This window comes from Neoarius graeffei, chromosome 6 (assembly GCF_027579695.1).
Source record: "Neoarius graeffei isolate fNeoGra1 chromosome 6, fNeoGra1.pri, whole genome shotgun sequence".
Taxonomy (NCBI): Eukaryota; Metazoa; Chordata; class Actinopteri; order Siluriformes; family Ariidae; genus Neoarius; species Neoarius graeffei.
This window is the reverse complement of record NC_083574.1, coordinates 71,817,073-71,831,667: the sequence shown is the minus strand read 5'-3', so window position 1 is coordinate 71,831,667 and position 14,595 is coordinate 71,817,073. Positions and strand designations below refer to the sequence as shown.

Genomic DNA, 14,595 nt, shown 5'->3' with positions numbered 1-14,595 from the left:
TTTCTATTTCCCTTTCAGAACAACCACACACACACACACCCCACAAACTAATTAATGTCATTATTGAGTTCTTATTAATAAATCCCCAAGAACCTTATCTTCCACATCTTCAATTGTGCATTCTTACCGATGCCCCTCAGTGGCCCCAACTTTCCGCAAAGAACATATCATTCACCAAAACAAATTGGAGGCCCCAGCGAGGATTGAGTGGTCATTGTGGATTTATTGAAGATGTTCCCAGATCAGAGAAGGAGCCCTCCGCCTGCAGATGTGCGTCCCCGCCGTGCAGTGCGGCAGCCAGCCTGGCTGGAGGACTATGCCGTCTCTCTTCCAGCCCTGCAGCGGTCCAACTACCCCCCTCATGATGCAGCTTACTTACCCGGACAACAGCGCTATCATAGCATGGAGGGAGCTTCAGAGAGATACGCCAGGATGACGCCTCTCACACCTCCAGCTCTGGGGGAAGAGCGTGGTGCAGCACAGGTAGCAGGAATTCAGCACTCAATCTACTTACCTGAACCTGTCGCCCCCCTTTACCAGAGCACACCTGCTGTGCCACGAAGTAAGCCCATCACTGAAGCTGCGCCTGATGTCATGGCTGTTCTGCATAGGATAGTGGAGGATAACCAGAGAATGCAACAACAGATGTTGGACCTGCACAGGCGACTCGACACTAACGCTGCACTGCCACACTCACCGTCTCAACCGCCATCTGCCCCTCCTCCTTCTCTTCATATGCCTGCACCATATCCACAACTGTGTCCTATTAAGCAGGAAAGGGAGTGGTCCCAGTCCTTTGGACCGCCACCGCCACCATCTGCTCAACCCAGTGCATACATGTTGCCTCCAGGAGATGACGGTGACTGGCCACTGCCTCCACCTCCCGTAGCAGAGGAAGCGGAGCAGCCAGCCTCTCCGGTAAAGGACTTAATGGAAGAGCTTACAGCACGCCTGAGGGCGTTGCACCCAGTTCAGCCGCGCCCAGTGCTGCCTCAACCTCCACCGCCAGTACCCAGGGTACTAACACCAGAGTATTGTCTACCATACATGCCATCAGCGTCAGAGTTTGGTGAGCCAATATCTGCCCCCCAGAGGGAGAGAGTGTATCGTGGGCCCAAGGCAAAAATCCCTCCATTCACCAAAGGAGATCCAAGGGAGTTCGCGAGGCTGAAGGATGCACTGGAGAATCTGCTGCCAAGGGACGCAACAGAGCGCTTTAAGTTCCAGATACTGGTCGATCACCTAAAGTATGAAGACGCTCTGCTCATCGCCGATTCATACACCAACTCCCCTCAGCCCTACACTGATACAATGGCCAGCCTTACAGAGCACTACGGACAGCCACACCAGCTGGCACTCAGGTACATCGCGGACCTGATGGACGCCCAGAGCATTGCACATGGCGACACTAAAGGCTTCAAGAGGTTCGCACTCCAAGTAAGATCACTGGTGGGCCTACTGAATCAGCTTGGGACGAGTGGACAGACCGAACTCTGTTGTGGCTCACACGTATCCCGGCTCTTGTCTAAGTTGCCCCAGGACATGAGGGCAGAGTTCAAGAGGTTCCTGTACCCACAGCGAGTCACCATACCTACCCTTCTGCACTTCTCTGACTGGCTCAATTACGAGTTGAAGATGCAGCAGTCTATGTGTGACCCTTGGGACCATGATGAGAAGAGCAAGGCAAAGTCTAGGACTGACCGTCGTCAAGACAGCAAGGGTGCCAAAGTCACTAGCGTTTTGCACACTACGGATCAGCCTGAAAGTGCCCCAGTAGCAGCTACGCCACCCTCCAATGCCAAGCAGTTGGACAAAACCTCATATTGCCCCTACTGCAACAACAACCAGCACTTCCTTGATCACTGTGCTAACTTTAAGCTGCTCACTGTGGAACAGAAGACGGCGTGGATCAAGACCAACAGAAGATGCTGGCGTTGTGGCAGACTGCACCAGGCCGCCCAGTGTCGTCTGAAGATGCTGTGCCAAAGGTGTAAAGGCAAACATCTGCATGCCTTACATGATGTGAATGCCAAGTCTGAAACCGATACAAAGAACCTAGCCTGCTTTGTTAGCACACCTAGTGTCAATGACGTCTTGTACTTGGACAGGCGGTCAGGCTGCAATCAGGTACTCCTGAAAGTGAGTCGAGTGTTACTGCGGAATGGCCCTCACACCCTGGAGACATATGCCATTCTCGATGATGGTTCAGAGAGGACCATTCTACTCCCAGCAGCTGCCCACAGCCTTAAGCTCACAGGCCAGCCTGAGGACCTGGCCTTGAGGACAGTCCGCCAAGATCTCAGAGTCCTGCATGGCACTACCGTGTCGTTCTCCATCTCGCCAGTGGACCAGCCAAAGCAGTCCTTCAAGATACAGCGGGCCTTTACAGCTGAGCAGTTGAGTCTGGCAGAGCATTCATACCCGGTGAAGGCTCTTCAACGAAAGCACAAGCACCTGAGAGGTATCCCATTCAAGGCTCTAGATGGAGTGCACCCGCTGCTTCTAATTGGGTCCGACCACCCTCACCTCGTCACTCCAGTGGAACCAGTGCGCCTGGGACCACCCGGAACTCCAGCAGCAGTGAAGACGAGGTTAGGCTGGACACTACAAGGGCCAGTTCTGCAGAGGAAGCCACAGCCGTCTGAACAGAGCTGCATGCGTCTGTCAACCTTCTCCCCCACTGCTGAGCTCCTGCATAGTGTCGAGAGATTGTGGCAGTTGGATGTTCTCCCCTACAGGAGTGAGAAGCTGGTCACCCGCTCCAGGCAGGATCAGGATGCTATCCACCTGTTGGAAGAGAAGACCACACGCATCGATGTAGATGGTATCCAACGATACGCTGCTCCACTCCTACGGGTGAAGAATATGCCACAGCTGCATGCACCCAAAGAGGCCGTGCTGGCTAACCTCCGCAGCACAGAAAGGCGCCTACTGAAAGACACAGAGCGCGCAGTGGCATACTGTGCAGAGATCGCCAAGCTGGAGACAGCCGGCTACGCAGTCAAGGTGCCAGAAGAGGACCTCAAGAGTGCCGCAGAATCGTGGTACGTGCCGCACCACATGGTGTCCCACAACGGCAAGAACAGGATTGTCTTTAACTGTTCATTTGTGTACAAGGGAGACAACCTGAACGAGCTGCTGCTGCCAGGGCCCACTCTAAGCTCCAGCCTAACTGGTATCCTACTGCGCTTCCGAGAGCATGCCGTTGCAGTCAGCAGCGATATCAAGGGCATGTTTCATCAGGTGAGGCTACTCCCCAAAGACAAGCCCTTGCTTCGCTTTCTGTGGCACAACCTGGAAACAGAGAAACACCTATGTCTGGCAAGTCTTGCCCTTCGGCACAACATGTAGCCCCTGCTGTGCTACCTTCGCGCTGCAGAAGCACGTCCTTGACCACAGCCAGCAAGACGATGATGTTCGGGTGGCCATAGAGAGGTCATTCTATGTGGATAACTGCCTCCAGAGTATTGCCTCTGTGGACGAAGCTCAACAGTTCGTGGACAAGATCACCTCACTGCTGGCTTCGGGAGGATTCGAGCTGCGTCAATGGGCTAGTAACGTCCCTGACTCGATCAGCCACTTGCCCAGGGAAGCCAGGTCAGAGAGCAGCGAGCTATGGCTCAATGAGTCCAGTGCCGACCCGCAGGAGCTAGCTCTAGGGCTCCGTTGGCTCTGCAACTCGGACACCTTGAGGTACAAGTACCGGATGCCAGACCATCCCATACCCACGATGCGGAACATCTACAGAGTCCTGGCCCGCTTGTATGATCCCTTGGGATTCATTGTCCCTTTCACAACACGAGCCAAAGTCCTAGTGCAGCACTTGTGGGACAAGCGAAGGGAGTGGGATGATCCCTCACTTCCGGAGGATGTGCTGCAACCCTGGCTGGCATGGGAAGAGGAGCTGCAGCATCTCTCAGAGATCTCCCTACCCCGTTGTTACGTGAGCCGTGAGCTGGACATCTCAAGCTGCCAAAGAGACCTGCATGTCTTTGCCGATGCGTCCGAAAGGGCCTACGGTTCTGTAGCCTACCTGAGAACAAAGAGTCCTGATGGCCGTGTGGAGGTGTCCTTCTTGTCTGCAAGATCGCGAGTAGCCCCAAAGAAACAGCTGTCGATGCCCAGGCTCGAGTTGTGTGCTGCACTGACAGCAGCTCAGTTGGCTTCACTTCTGCAGCGAGAGCTCACATTGCCCATCAATGAAGTTGTGCTGTGGACCGATTCCACCACAGTCCTTACCTGGCTCCGTTCTGACTCCTGCCGCTACAAAGTGTTTGTGGGGACGCGGGTAGCCGAGATCCAGGACCTGACTGATGTCCAGGTGTGGAGGTATGTGGACTCGGCCAATAACCCAGCTGATGACATCACGCGAGGCAAGACGCTGCTAGAGCTGAGCGGCAACAACAGATGGAGCGAAGGCCCAGGTTTCTTACAGCAGTCGGCTGACTTCTGGCCTACAACACCTGCCACAGCAGAGCTGGAAGACACTGTTGAGGTGCGGAAACCTACAGTCTGCTGCCTCAACACAACTACTCAGAGCTCATCGCCTCCGGCCGCTCGGTTCTCCTCCTTCAAAGACATGGTCGAAACTGTTGTGCGATCCCGCCATGAGGCAGCCACTGACCAGGCCAATGTCTCGGCTGAGGACTACAGGGATGCGGAGCGAGAAGTCCTGAGACAAGCCCAGCAGGAGAGCTTCCCGGAGGAGTTCGACCTACTATGTGCTGGCAAGCCAGTGTCTATGACCAGTCGGCTACGTACTCTAGCCCCAGAGTACGATGACACCGTGTGTCTCATTCGGGTTGGAGGGAGGCTTCGCCGCAGTGACCAGCTGGACCTGGATGCCATCCACCCAGTGGTCCTCGACCCCCAGCATGAAGTCACCCGCCTCATCATTCAAGACACAGACAGGAGACTGCACCACCCTGGATCAGAGCGCTTGTTTGCAGAGCTGCGTCGCAAATACTGGATCCTACAAGGCCGTGAAGCTGTCAAGCATCATCAGCATGCCTGCACAGATTGCCAGCAGTGGAGAGCTACTCCCTCTGTGCCCAAAATGGCGGACCTCCCACCAGCAAGGCTGCGACTGATGAAGCCCCCATTCTTCTCAACGGGAATGGACTGCTTTGGCCCCTTTACAGTGAAGATGGGCCGCCGTCATGAAAAGAGGTGGGGTATCCTGTTTAAGTGCCTCACAACCCGGGCAGTACACCTGGACATCCTGTCCAGCCTCGACACAGACTCCTTCCTAATGGCCCTCCGCAGGTTCATTGCACGGAGAGGCAAGCCTGCAGAACTCCTATCAGATCAGGGGACAAACTTCCGTGGTGGGGATCGAGAGCTGCAAGAAGCCTTCAGAGCCATGCATGCCACTCTTCAAGATCACCTGAGGAAGTACCAGATCCAGTTCCAGTTCAATCCTCCCAGCGCTCCACATTTCGGAGGTGTTTGGGAGCGGGAAGTGAGATCCGTCAAGGCAGCACTATACTCCACTATTCAGCTTCAGCCTGTCCCTGAAGAGGTTCTTAGGACAGTGCTGATAGAAGTGGAGGGGGTATTGAATTCGAAGCCTCTAGGCTATGTTTCCACAGACGTAGCTGATGTGGACCCCGTGACACCCAATCTGCTCCTCATGGGGCGGCTGGATCCCTCACTCCCCCAAGCAGTCTACACAGAGTCTGATCTGCTGAGCCGCCGCCGCTGGAAGCATGCTCAGGTGTTAGCAGATCAGTTCTGGACCCACTTCATCCAGCGTTACCTCCCGTCACTGCAGACCAGGTCCAAGTGGCACAGGGACCCACTGCAGCTGCAGCCAGGAACTGTTGTGATGGTGGTGGACCCCCAACTGCCAAGGGCCCTGTGGCCTGTGGGTCGTGTCACCAGCGTCATCCCAGGCATAGACGGACGAGTCCGCACTGCTGTCGTCCAGGTGAAGGAGAAGACCTACACCAGGCCCGTGGCACGCCTCATCGCCCTCCCTGACCTTCAGGACATGGACCCTGTCAGCCCTTCCGCAAGTGACAAATTTGATGGGACAAATTTGGGGGCGGCTGTTACAAAGGGCTGACCTGTGCCAGAGTACCTATTCTATTAATATCATTATTATTATTATTATTATTATTATTATTATTATTATTAGCCAATCAGAGAGCGCCTCCTCCCGCGCAGGCATGTGAAGGACGCCTGCCACTTTAATATTCCAGAAAAAGTTCGGGGTGAGGTCGCCACTTTAGACTGATGAGTCAGCAGTGTTTCTAGGTTTACTTAGTGCCTTGATTTATGCCATTGGTTTCTTGTGTGCGTTCAGAAATGTAAGTACACTTACTTATTTGCTGTTTATAAGCCAGATATTCTGTTTAAACATGGCTTCATATAATTCGCGGAGGTAAATTTCTACCGCGGAATTTAGCGCGAGTTAACCGCGAGGTTATAGTCTTTAATGTTTTATCTAACATCTTGATATTGTGTATATTCATGCTTATGCTGTTGATATATGTGTAAAACGGACTTTCGTAGTAATTATTTGGCAGAGTATGGGGGGAACAGTACCGTTTTGACTTACTGTGTTTATAACTTGTAGTAGAGCATTTTGTGTTTAGCTCACTGTAGGTCAGGCTATTCATATTTCTCTGTAAAGCTATGGATGCTAATTTCTTATGTCATTATGCTTAGGAGTAATTGTTTTCCTCTATGTCATTTCTATTTCCCTTTCAGAACAACCACACACACACACACACACACACACACACCCCACAAACTAATTAATGTCATTATTGAGTTCTTATTAATAAATCCCCAAGAACCTTATCTTCCACATCTTCAATTGTGCATTCTTACCGATGCCCCTCAGTGGCCCCAACTTTCCGCAAAGAACATATCATTCACCAAAACAACAATAGTTATGCATACTATTAACTAACTTGATGTGAAGATAAGTAACAGATAATCAACAGATTTTAAGTTTTTTTTTTAAGATAGTGTATATTTTTTGCCTTTTGTATTTGTAATTATTTGTATCTGTAAATGCACAACCCCACCAGCTGTGCTGATCAACTTATCGTGTTTTAAATAAAGTTATTCATTCATTCATTCTGAGTTGGAAAATTATCCATCTGTTGAGTTCCCCAACATCTCAAACTACCTGCTGCTGCAGGCATTGTTCTACACGGACACACAGATAAAAACCTGGAGGAGCATGGAGGAGTGCAACTTTTTATATGGGGCTGGGTTAAAGCTCTGGGGATCAGAACACAAGAAGATACAGGATTTATCATTTATTCCCGGGTAAGGAGGAATTTCTGGGCTTTTTGTACACGTCTTTGAGATGGTTGCTAGGATGCTACAAATTTTAATATCAAGTGTAAACAAACCACAGCCGCTCAATTCTCAATCCTCCCTGCTCTTCTCTTCCAGCAGGCATCACAGGTTCATATAATTTACCCACAAACTATATTTATTTATTCTGCCCACTGCGTTTTCTCTCTCTCTCTCTCCCTCTCTCTGTTTGCACACACGTGAATTAAATGTAGAGGAGGATTGTGACAAAAATAAAGGCTTGTTCTTCTTAATTTACCCACAAATGTATTTATTCCACTTGAAAAGTGTTCAGCAAACCAGCTACTGGATTTGGGACACTAGGACATCTTGAACTATTTAGTACAACCCCGATTCCCAAAAAATTGGTACAAAGTACAAATTGTAAATAAAAACGGAATGCAATGATGTGGATGTTTCAAAATTCCATATTTTATTCAGAATAGAACATAGATGACATATCAAATGTTTAAACTGAGAAAATGCATCATTTAAAGAGAAAAATTAGGTGATTTTAAATTTCATGACAACAACACATCTCAAAAAAGTTGGGACAAGGCCATGTTTACCACTGTGAGACATCCCCTTTTCTTTTTACAACAGTCTGTAAACGTTTGGGGACTGAGGAGACAAGTTGCTCAAGTTTAGGGATAGGAATGTTAACCCATTCTTGTCTAATGTAGGATTCTAGTTGCTCAATTGTCTTAGGTCTTTTTTATCGTATCTTCCGTTTTATGATGCGCCAAATGTTTTCTATGGGTGAAAGATCTGGACTGCAGGCTGGCCAGTTCAGTACCCGGACCCTTCTTCTACGCAGCCATGATGCTGTAATTGATGCAGTATGTGGTTTGGCATTGTCATGTTGGAAAATGCAAGGTCTTCCCTGAAAGAGACGTCGTCTGGATGGGAGCATATGTTGCTCTAGAACCTGGATATACCTTTCAGCATTGATGGTGTCTTTCCAGATGTGTAAGCTGCCCATGCCACACGCACTAATGCAACCCCATACCATCAGAGATGCAGGCTTCTGACCTGAGCGCTGATAACAACTTGGGTCGTCCTTCTCCTCTTTAGTCCAAATGACACGGCGTCCCTGATTTCCGTAAAGAACTTCACATTTTGATTCGTCTGACCACAGAACAGTTTTCCACTTTGCCACAGTCCATTTTAAATGAGCCTTGGCCCAGAGAAGACGTCTGCACTTCTGGATCATGTTTAGATACGGCTTCTTTGAACTATAGAGTTTTAGCTGGCAACGGCGGATGGCACGGTGAATTGTGTTCACAGATAATGTTCTCTGGAAATATTCCTGAGCCCATTTTGTGATTTCCAATACAGAAGCATGCCTGTATGTGATGCAGTGCCGTCTAAGGGCCCGAAGATCATGGGCACCCAGTATGGTTTTCTGGCCTTGACCCTTACGCACAGAGATTCTTCCAGATTCTCTGAATCTTTTGATGATGATATGCACTGTAGATGATGATACCGTATGTTCAAACTCTTTGCAATTTTACACTGTCAAACTCCTTTCTGATATTGCTCCACTATTTGTCGGTGCAGAATTAGGGGGATTGGTGATCCTTTTCCCATCTTTACTTCTGAGAGCTGCTGCCACTCCAAGATGCTCTTTTTATACCCAGTCATGTTAAAGACCTATTGCCAATTGACCTAATGAGTTGCAATTTGGTCCTCCAGCTGTTCCTTTTTTGTACCTTTAACTTTTCCAGCCTCTTATTGCCCCTGTCCCAACTTTTTTGAGATGTGTTGCTGTCATGAAATTTCAAATGAGCCAATATTTGGCATGAAATTTCAAAATGTCTCACTTTCGACATTTGACATGTTGTCTATGTTCTATTGTGAATACAATATCAGTTTTTGAGATTTGTAAATTATTGCATTCCATTTTTATTTACAATTTGTACTTTGTCCCAACTTTTTTGGAATCGGGGTTGTATTTGGGTTTAAACTTGGAAAAAAAATTTGCGGCCCAGTGGTTGAGAAACACTACCCTATTACACAAAAATATCTGCTTCAGATGGTTAATTTTTTTTGATTGAGAGGTGACCCTATATTTAACAGTTATTCCACAAAATCGAGTCATATATGAGCTGACAGCTGACAAGGCGCATAGTGCCATGTCGGCTATAAGCCATGTACAGCGAGATTGAGTGGAATAACTGTTTTATTCTATCTACATTCACTGGATTTTGAGAAACAGAGCATTTTTTATTTTATTTTTTGCAAATTCGATAAATTAAAAACTTCATACAAAACATACAACAAAATCATTTCCACTTAGAGTATAAACAAACCAGCGAAATGACAGGAGCAATTTGTGAAAAACGCTGCTATAATAATTCTTGAAAGACTTTTTTTTTTTTAAAATACGTTCTTCCCATTGAATACTTTTATTCCATATTTTGTTGCTTTTTGTATTTTAGGGGGTTTTGTTTTCGAGTAGAGTTTTTATTTCGTCCTCGGTTGGTTCAGCAACACGCTCCGCCATTTTTGTTTTTCTCTACTCACGGTATATGAGCTGATAGCCTAGTAGTAGAGCAGCCAATCAGAGCGCATGATTGATTGCTCATATCCAGTGAATGTATATAGAATAATTTGGATTGTTCTCTTGTCCTAATACTTTGGAATTCATATTTTTGGAGATAAATTGTTAAGCATGCTACATTTATCCCCTTCCTCTCTATTTAAAAACCATGGGGGGATAAAAATGTTTGCATTAAACTGTTTATAACAACATTGCTTGTCTTTAATAATCAGGAGGAATTGGTTCCATGAGTAGATTGGTGCTAAGAGCACCTGAGACACCTAAAGAATATTTGTAAACAAATGCAAATAATTGTTATTCTAGAAAATCTTATGATTTATTTTTAATCTGCTCTCATTTGCCAGGATCCCCAGAACTGTTATCTGTGTCATATTTCCCTGGGGTATAAATTTGAGGTTATGTTCATGTCCAATTCTTTGCCATCCATTACACATGTATTAATTAAGCCTCTCTCTTTTTCTGGTTCAGGATACACTACAGGGACGCCATATAAAGTTCCCCCGTCTCAGTCGAATGGTGCTCCTCCACCATATTCTCCATCTCCGAGCACATACCCCTCAGCCATGTACCCCATCCGCAGTGCCTACCCTCAACAGAACCTCTACACTCAGGTAAGGGAGCTACGATGATCAGTCCATCTGTAAGACTGTGCAACATTGCACTTTAAACCCTGTTGAACGATGATTAATCAAATTGCACCGGGTGAAATCTTTCTGCCTTCAGGTCGCAGCATAACTGAAGGGTGTGGGAAGAAGTGGTGCAATAGACTAGTACAGATGACTAGCAGCAACATTTATGAAACTATGTTGAGGTTATTGTGCATTATTCACTGCTGATTAAATGAAAGGGTGTGGACTGATTTATTTTCTGCAACCCAGTCTAGACAAGTATTAGACATGGGGGGGGACAACTTAAGAAGCATCTTGTTAACAGATTACTATGTACCTGGATGACTGAGTATCTTCACAGATATCTTGTTAAACATTCCTATGGATTCATCAAGTCTCATGAGAGTTCAGCGTTTTTGGGAAGTTTCACACTTGATTCGCTAAAAAAAAAAAATCACGAGTTAACTCGTGATTAATCACAAATTAATTATACTTTTTTTTTTTAATCTGTTCTAAATGTACCTTAAAGGGATATTTTAAGTTTCTGAGGAGTGGGAGTGGACAAATCTGCTTGCTTTATACAAATGTATGTGACCAGGTCAGGAAGGATAAGGCTGAACACAGCAAAAGTGATTTTTGTGAGTGTTTTATTCCCACACTTCATTTAAAAAATAAAGCAGCATTAACTTTATAATGTTGAGGATTTAGCACAATTCAGTAAAACAATGTAGAGCGGCGGCTACAATTATTGACACCTTAACAATCTTTTGGCTGTTGCAAAAGTAGAAAAGACTTTCAATATGTAAATTGTGCATGAATAATTACTCAAACTTCCACTGGGAAAAAAAATGAGTTGATTCCTGATTACTTAGCGTATCAGATCACGTGACACCGTTCCACAATTATCGACACCTTTGTCCACAGTTATCGACACCATTCTACAATTATCAACATCCAGATGATTAGCCTATTTATTAAAAAAAAAAATCAGTAGGCTATGTGGTATTAAGTTAACAAAACAGTTTTTATTGAAAATTTGTTTTACATAGACTTATATTTAGTACAAAATATCTTTTATATAAATGTATTGATGTCGGTGGCGGCACAGTGGTGTAGTGGTTAGCGCTGTCGCCTCACAGCAAGAAGGTCCGGGTTCGAGCCCCGTGGCCGGCGAGGGCCTTTCTGTGCGGAGTTTGCATGTTCTCCCCGTGTCCGCGTGGGTTTCCTCCGGGTGCTCCGGTTTCCCCCACAGTCCAAAGACATGCAGGTTAGGTTAACTGGTGACTCTAAATTGACCGTAGGTGTGAATGTGAGTGTGAATGGTTGTCTGTGTCTATGTGTCAGCCCTGTGATGACCTGGCGACTTGTCCAGGGTGTACTCCGCCTTTCGCCCGTAGTCAGCTGGGATAGGCTCCAGCTTGCCTGCGACCCAGTAGAAGGATAAAGCGGCTAGAGATAATGAGACGAGATGAGATATTGATGTCGGTGCTTACGTAAATGAGGAAGTAATTCTAATGTTTGTAAACAAATGAACTGATAATGTTTAACCTGTGTCAGAAAATCTTTTTGTTCCACTTTCTACCCACTTTCTAAGCATTTTTGTAGATCACATTTTGGCAATCATTTGTTGTTGTTTGTATTAATTTCTAGTTTTGTAGTTTACCAATAAATGTCAACAGGCAATTGACATTGTAACCACATGAAAATCCAGGTCAAATTTTACGTCATTCCTCGAACCAAAATATAAAATGTCTACTGATTATTGTAATATGTGGTAGATATTTACAACAAACTGCAAAAAAAAATTTTCTTAATGGAATAGAAAAATCTGAATATTTTCAAGCATGTAGTTTTTTATATGCTAGGAATTTTATTCTGGTCTAATTCTATTTATTGCAGTTGGATTCCAAATACTCTATAAGGATTCCATTCTGTTCGGAATCAGGAAAAAAAAAAAGATTATAAATCACGGCACTTTTTTTTTCCAAAGTACTTCATCTACTGTACTTCAACAATTTTACACAAAAATTGATACATAACAGTTGTAAATGTCACTTAATTCCACAGGGTGTGGATAATGGTGGACACCGGTGAAAGTGATCGCTATTATCGACACCTCACGTGATTCTCAAACGCGCATTTAGATACAAAATGGCGACTGTCAAATTAAAGAGTAAGAAACAAAGTAGGTTTCGACAAGGAGATCATGAAATATCAGTGAATTTGATAAGTAAAAACATGTCCATGATCTTTCCATCATGCTTACCTGTAATGATAACGTCCGGGTTTTCTTCAAATTGCTGATCATGCTAAAAAAATTCCATCTCAGGTAACGAGCTGTGTCATCAGACGACAAGATCAAAGACCGAGGCGGGGGGGTGTCTTCCAGTTGATTTAATCAATCAATAACTGTTGTAACTGAAACTCACCTTTGTAAGATTTATTATTTTTTTAATTGGTAAATCTGAAAAGATGTCGATAATTATGGACTGTTGATGATTGATTGTAGCCGCTGCTCTAATATTTTCCTCTAGTTCTGTCCTTAACTTCCAGCCTCAAACTATGCAATAAAATAAACTAAAACAAGGTGATGTGGATTCTGGACAACAGTAGTGGCTGTCTTTTAAATAAATAAAAACACAAAACCCAAATAAATACATTTGTTAAGCCACACAGCTCATAAAGATGGTTTCCAGTAAAATGCAAAAACTCACTGGTAAATTTACAGTACATTTTTATGAACAAAAACTGCATTTATAAACACTTTTACACAACTTGCACATTTCTCAGAATAAAACAAACTCTCACTCCAGTGTGCAGCCTGTACGCTTCAACACACACACACCTGGACCTTAACGTGTCTTCTTCCCCCCCCCTCATTTTAACACGACTTACGGCAACCAGCTACTCGCTACATCACTCACTCATGCTACGTCACTTCCTGATTTCCCAAACTATGGGGGAGGGGCACAGAACATGCATGTGTCAATCACACGTCAAAAAAATTAGTGGCGTTAAAAGGAATTTGCGTTAACGCGTTATCGCACTAACTTCAACAGCCCTACTAAAAATAATCACATACAAATATATGCAAGCTGATTTAGTAAAAGGGTCTACAGATGATTATGTCTTTCAAATAGACAAAATAATGTAGCTTTTGAGCATTTGCTTTAATATTTGTGCAGTTAAATGCATTTCTGCCTCAAGGGGAAAAATACAAAATGGTGTCTATGCAAACGCATTAATTTATCACCCACAGCGTGCTTTATTAAGCCTGTTATTTACTTCAGGAATGAAGATTGCATGCATAAATGAATACAAAGAGCTGGCATTAAACCTGCAGGAGTTCGGTTCTGCTATTTGCAGAAAATAGAAAACCTTTTTTTCATATAATTGTTAGTGTGTAAAAATAAAGAAAATGTCCTTTGAAGTTATGGCTCATGTCAGTGCAGTATTGTTGGTTTATTAGATATTCCCTGCACATTTGCACACCAGATGCCTACAGCTTTGAGAGCCTGTGATTCATACAAATCAGGCGATCATATCTATTTTTTTATTTCATATCTATTTGTTATTCTGTACAGTTCGAGACGTACTTGACTCACAATTCTGCACTTATTTTTAGTTTACCCTTTTGAGGGTCTGTTTGAGATGGTACCAGGCTTGTAGTACTCGAGTCCAAGACTCTGACTCAAGTCCGACTCGTGCTCTAATTTTAAGGACTCGTTACTCGACTTGGACTTGAGCACTGATGACTCGGATTCATGCATTAACTGCATTCGGACTCGTAAATTGGAGACGAGGACTCTGATTTTTTTCTTTATTTTTTGTAACATGCCATAATAATTTGGCATAAGATATTTATATCTACATTACTTTTTGTACCAATTTTGTGCAAGAGTGTCACACCTGCGTGCCTTGGCACATGCATCAGATAGACTCTCACATGTGCCAAGTGGACTCTCCCATGCATGCGGCGTAAACGACTCGCACCTGCACAGGATTAAGGCACAATCAGTGCGCCTATATAAAAACTGTGAGAAAACACTTACTTTGCGAAGTATTGAGCTGCGTTGCTGACACATTACCAAGCCTTATTTCCTTATTTGG

The 14,595-nt window shown here is 45.1% G+C and overlaps 1 protein-coding gene across 3 annotated transcripts in view; it reads left to right on the top strand.

The window, feature by feature from the left end:
* fam168a (family with sequence similarity 168 member A) overlaps nt 1-14,595 on the top strand; it is a 163,387-nt gene that overhangs the window by 124,864 nt on the left and 23,928 nt on the right. For all 3 annotated transcript variants that reach the window (XM_060924048.1, XM_060924047.1, XM_060924049.1), the window contains one exon: nt 10,346-10,488. In XM_060924048.1, coding sequence (XP_060780031.1) covers nt 10,346-10,488 — 143 coding nt within the window. The remainder of the gene's footprint in view (nt 1-10,345; nt 10,489-14,595) is intronic.